This window comes from Telmatherina bonti (genome assembly GCF_933228915.1).
Source record: "Telmatherina bonti genome assembly, chromosome: 6".
Classification (NCBI taxonomy): Eukaryota; Metazoa; Chordata; class Actinopteri; order Atheriniformes; family Telmatherinidae; genus Telmatherina; species Telmatherina bonti.
The window spans coordinates 27,735,958-27,741,711 of record NC_136624.1 but is presented as its reverse complement, the minus strand read 5'-3'; the positions used below and the strand labels follow the sequence as shown (position 1 = coordinate 27,741,711).

Below are 5,754 nucleotides of genomic sequence, written 5' to 3'. Positions count from 1 at the left end.
TTGACGCAGGCAACTGGCTATGAGCACATCTCTAGACTGTTTTTTCTTTTTCCAGTGCAGTACAGCATCCTGGTTAGACTGATGTGGTTTTTCACACTTTTAATGCGCCGGTATTTCGACATTTACAACCCACATGTAGGCCAGAATCTGTTGAAAAGTGCTTTTCTTACTAAACTAGAAAGTACCTGAAGAGCGTTAATCACCACCAACTGTGAGTAATTCTATACCTTGCACTTTTAGTCAAGGCATCATTCCAGTTACGTCAATTCTATATAAAGTCTGACATAAAAGAAACCCACTCCTTTACATTACCCATCTCTGTAGGTTAAAATGTAAAGGAAAAACCCACAATTTTAAATAATTGGATTATAATGTTAGCATCACAGAAGTTTGTGAGATCCACTTCCAATAGATTATAACAAGCAGATTGTGAGACGTTACTAAGATTTTGGATGCCATTTTTGGTTGAACTGGGTTACAGTTAACATCTACACCTTTAACTTTCTCACTTGGAAAATACGTTACAAACACTCGAGTGAAAGATCCTTATGTTCTCCTCAGCACATGGAAGTGCCATATTGATAGTTTCGCTTAAAATTCTGTTGGTTACATAGACATCCAGTAAATATTTAGTTGAACACACATACTTGGTCGCTTACAATTCAGTTAATCTAGCAGACACTTTGCAGTTCTGCTCAAAAAACCTCAAACTGTCCTTTATACAATGTCTGGCCAAAATAAATCCCCATTTAGATTTAACTAAAGTGGTTAAAAACCTCCTGCTGGATAATTAATTACTGTTTTGGTGATTATATTTTAGCTGGTAACAGGTTATTTAACTCATTGGCTGCCAAAGATGTCTTTTAAAGTCTTTTTCGAATCTAAACACAAGACGGGAAAAAATCGTCTTCTGTGGTTTCTGCAAATGTAGAAAGCCAATATGGCCAGGAACATGTGTCGGAACATTTTTAAAATGCATGCTCCGAGTGCACACCCAATGCATTGTGAACACGCTTCAAGTGCACACCCAAAGACACCCCAACGCATGCACCCGGCCATTGGCCTTCCGTATCTGTAGTCCCAGAACTTAATATTCTGACGCTGGCAGTATGGGGCTCTCTGCTAAAACAATGACTGGCAGCCAATGAGTTAATTCTAACTGATGCAATAACTAGCTTCTTATTTCTTAAACTACCATGCCGAATGCCACATCTCGTGGTTGTGGATAAGATGCTAGTCTGTTCAAGAGGGGTCAAATCATTGACATGCATCAAGTATATAAAACATATAGGGAGATTGCAGGAAGTACCACAATAGGGTTACAAACTTCAAAAAGTAATATTGAAACAATAATGATAGTGGGTAACCACAGTGTTCCAGCAGGATATGTGATTAAAAGAATAAATAAGATAAAACTCAAAACCTTATTTAAAAAAAAACAAAAAAACAAAAAAAAACCCTCAATGGATTGGGACTTCACGACTGTGTAGCCTTAATAAAACCACATATCAGGGAGGCTAACTGGAATAGAGGGCTTCAGTTTGTTTGGGAACATAAAAATTGAAATCTGGAGCAATTGAAGAAGTTCATGTGCCCTGATGAGTCCAGATTTACCCTGCTCCAGAGTGGAACTTGCAAAACAACCAACAATGCAGCAAAGAATGAGGTCAGCTGACTACCTGAATATACTGAATGACCAGGTCACATTCCAGCAGTGCAATTGTTCTTTCCTGATGCTCAAGGCACATTCGAAGATGTCAATCCAAGGACTTATTGGGATTTTCTTTTCCCCAAGAATAGTTCAGGGAGCATAAGAAATCATTTTCACACATGAAGCGTTCACAACAGATCCAGACCTGAACCCCAGTGAAAGTCTTTGGGATGTACTGGAGAAGGATGGGAGGATGGACTATCCCATCATCAATTTATGATCTTGGTAAAAAATGAATGACACACTGAATGGAAATAAACTTTGTGACACTGTAGAAGCTCACCGACACAATGAATTTAATCAAAGTCATTGTGTCAGTGACACAATGATAAATGTGCAACTAAATATTGGAGTATGTGATGATAACATTTTAGGCCAGGCAGTGTATCAAAACCATGGTCAGCCAAAACCGCATAATCTGGAAAAAGTTCCTACAGAAGTTCACTGTGCTGCATTTACCACTGCACTGCCTCCAAGCTAGGAAACACAACAAAGACCTGTTGGTTCATTTTTGTTAACCTGCTAATCATGAAAATTGTTGCTGTAGCCGAGTTCAAAACTCAGTGAAAACATAAAATATTTGAATAAATTCTGAATGAAACAAAGATGAAGATGATGATGGCCACTGAACTGTTGCAAAGAAAACTCTGGTTCCCCAAAACAGCAGATCGATCCAACGGTTGTGAGCATGGTGATATAGGGGCACATTCTCAATCCCCAGTCTATGCTTACATCTCAGAGTTACTTTCCAAGTGCACAGTCATCAAAGTTAGTGCAAATGCAATCTAAAATGTTGCATTTTGATTCACACCTTTGATACATTATTACCGTAATGGAGCAAAGCATTAGGAAAGCCAGAAGCATCAGTTGGATTTCTACTGATACTAGCCACTCTAATGTGTTTTAAAAAAGTGTCAACAAAATGCTACCTTCTCTTCAGAGGCATTACTCAGTTACCTGAGTAATACACTGTAAATGTTTTTTGAGTTTGCCATGTGCACAATGTGCAAATGTTCAACTCACGATATGCTGCCCTTGTATCAGGACCTAGAAAGAATTGTTTGACACGGATTTGAACTATTCACATGAAACAAAGGTAGGCTGAACACAAAACACACAGGTGACATCAGTATTTACTGAAAATATATGCAAGTCAAACCAAAAAGCACATGCTGCTGCGCTACTGACAACTAAATAAGAGATTATGGAGGTAAAAGAGGAAACAAAGGTTGCAAAATGAAACAATTAATTTTCTATATAAAATGTGTTTCCACTACAGCTAAAATCAATCCATTTATGATATCACATGCTTTTTCATCTCCCCCTCACCTCCATGTGCACGCACACACACACACACACACATCTCCATGCAGCCTGTACACATGCCAGATCTTGTCGCCCCAGGAAATGGACTTCATACATCTTGTCTGACTGCAATAAAGGAGTGCCTAAGATTCTATTTCCAATAAACGTCGACTGATTGGAAAACTCATTCTAATATCAATTTCCATCTGGGCTCTTTAAAAGGCAATCAGCATAGCTTCATCTCAGTATATCATAGGCTCCTTGAGATGATGACACAGCACTGGCTTTCTTCTTCTGCATAATAGCCTTCTCCTATCAAGGCATCTGCAATGAATAATACCACCCATGAATGGGCTATTTAGTCTGTGTTCGCACAGATAGGGACCACTTCTCTGAATATTAATCCAGAGTTTTACACTTCATATGGTTCTCTCAGAGTTGCACCATTTTTCATTCAGGGGAGTAAGGCACTTAGTGTGATTTGCCATACTCATAGTTTTTTTTCAGCTTTGTACGATGTGACAATGGTGATTACCAGTGGCACTGCATGTTGTTTAAGATGCTCAGAACCTACAAAACAATCATTTAAGCCAGGGAGTATCAGTTTCATCTCATACAAGTGCTATTAACAGCTTTCCACAAATTATACAGCCAAAAGGATATTCCACAACCGAACAACACAAACGCAAAGAAATTGACACAAAATTGTGGGATCAATCAATTAAACTTAAAGCAATAAGAAAATCTAAACATAACTTATTGTCAACAAGAATAACAATGGATTTATCCCTACATATACTACTTTCATTCACCTGAGCCCTTTACTGTTGCTAAACAACAAGTGGACATGAACTATGACATCACTTTCCTTACCTTCCAGCCACTGCCCGCCTCCCTGTAGTAAGGAAAGTTATCACAGATCCACTGATAGATCTCACTCAGGGTCATCTTCTTCTTTGGCGAGCTGTTGATAGCAAATGTGATAAGGCTGGCATAGCTGTAGGGAGGCTTGCCATCTTTGTGCTGCTGCACCTCCTCCTGATCCAACGTGGTGTTATGATCCAGTAGGGTGCTCTTCTTGCCCATGCCTGGCCCGTGGGCATTCTGGGCATCAGCCTTGCGGATGGCTGCCTGCATGGTCAGCTGAGGAAGCCAATCCATGGAGGTCAGGCTGCTCTCCAGCTCCGACGTCATTGTGACGGCAGACTGGGAAAGGGGGAATGGGGAAAAGGTGGAGGTGGTGATTGCTGTTGGTGCCTGATCAAAAGCGCCTCAGGTGTGAGACAGGACAAAGTTGAGTGGGGATGAATAGAGGACTCCTCAGCTCACGACATTAGCACAGCATCTTCTGTAGGTCAACTCTAGAGAAAAAGGAAAGAGACATGCTTTCATTAGTCAACTAGTTACTGTTTCATGTAACAACTTTACATTTGGAAAATTGTATGTATATCTACTATAATGCAGAGAATGAAAATCAAAAGTGAGAAATCAGCTCTGTAGACTTTGCACAAAATGAACAAATTGCCTTTTTAAAGCACTCTTCTGTTCTCGGTTCTGAAGATCTTAAGCCCAGTACTTTCTCCACTACTTGCTGCTCTCAAAGCTGACTCATAAGCTGGGACTCCATCTGCACCGAGAGAGTAAATGCCAGGCAATTGTTTTCACAACTGCCAGCCAAATGGGGGAATGGCCCAGGAGGAATTCCAACTCTCTTGAGGGTAGTAAACCCCCTCTACTTTCTTCCCCGCTGCTAGCCCGCTTCCCTCAAATGGTGCCTCTGCCGTAAACAAGCCAACTAGCGTCATCTTGCAAACTGTCCTCTGCGATACGTGTGTTAGCCATGTTGTGCTGAGAGGAGTCAGCCAACAGCCTGTCTCACTGTCCCTCTCGGCACACAGCCATCTGTCTTAAAATAGATGAGAAGAGTAGAAAGGGCAAAAGTTGCAAACATAGGTGAACATGAGAATATAGTGGGGGAGGAGGGAGGGCTGTGCAGGATGATATTGCAATGCGTGAGGTTAGAGGAGGGAGAACAGTTGAGAGAATGAGGAATCCTCACCAAGTTGTGGGATTTTTCTCTTGACAGAGCACAATCACATGAGTGTGTGCTTTCGAGTGTCTGTCTATGTGAGCATGTGTGAGCTTGAGTATGCAGGATATGGCTGGGGGAAAATAAAACAGTCCTATCAGCACTTAACAGGTCAAATACAACTGACTGACCGACCAACCAACAGAAAGACAGAACTTGAGCCTATGGGCCTTTGATAAACATGAAATTTAACAGGAACTGTACAAAATTCGCAAATTGGGCTAACTCCATTGGCATCAATCAGGCTGAAATGTTTCATGGTAGTCCCTTTCAGTTGATCTCTCACATCAGGGGGTAGCAAGAGCCCAGCAGCCAGTTCAATATCTGCTATCACTGCAGACGAGTAGAGATGATAATGAAGGCATTTTTACGCCACAGACAAAATTCAGAGAGAAGAAAAAGAAATAAATAATAACAAAAATCTGTTGCCAGAATATCATTAATGGTGCAGAGCACTGGTCTTAAATCTTCCCATGTAATCAGGGCTGAATTTCATTTCATCTACAGCCTATTTTTTTAAGTAAAACTCCCAGGGAGAGAGAAAGAGAAAGAGAGCGAGCGCATATGAGAGAAAGAAATCACAAAAATCACAGAGTATGAAAAGTTTATCTCTCAGATGCTTTAAAGGTGGATGTCATGGAGAACAGCG

At 40.7% G+C, this 5,754-nt stretch overlaps 1 protein-coding gene across 1 annotated transcript in view; it reads right to left on the bottom strand.

Moving 5' to 3' along the window:
• Positions 1 to 4,210, bottom strand: part of foxj3 (forkhead box J3) — a gene marked incomplete at both ends in the record, with an annotated part of 41,530 nt that extends 37,320 nt beyond the window's left edge. The window contains one exon of the mRNA XM_079243020.1: positions 3,890 to 4,210. Coding sequence (XP_079099146.1) covers positions 3,890 to 4,210 — 321 coding nt within the window. The remainder of the gene's footprint in view (positions 1 to 3,889) is intronic.
• Between the last annotated feature and the right edge of the window lie 1,544 nt (positions 4,211 to 5,754).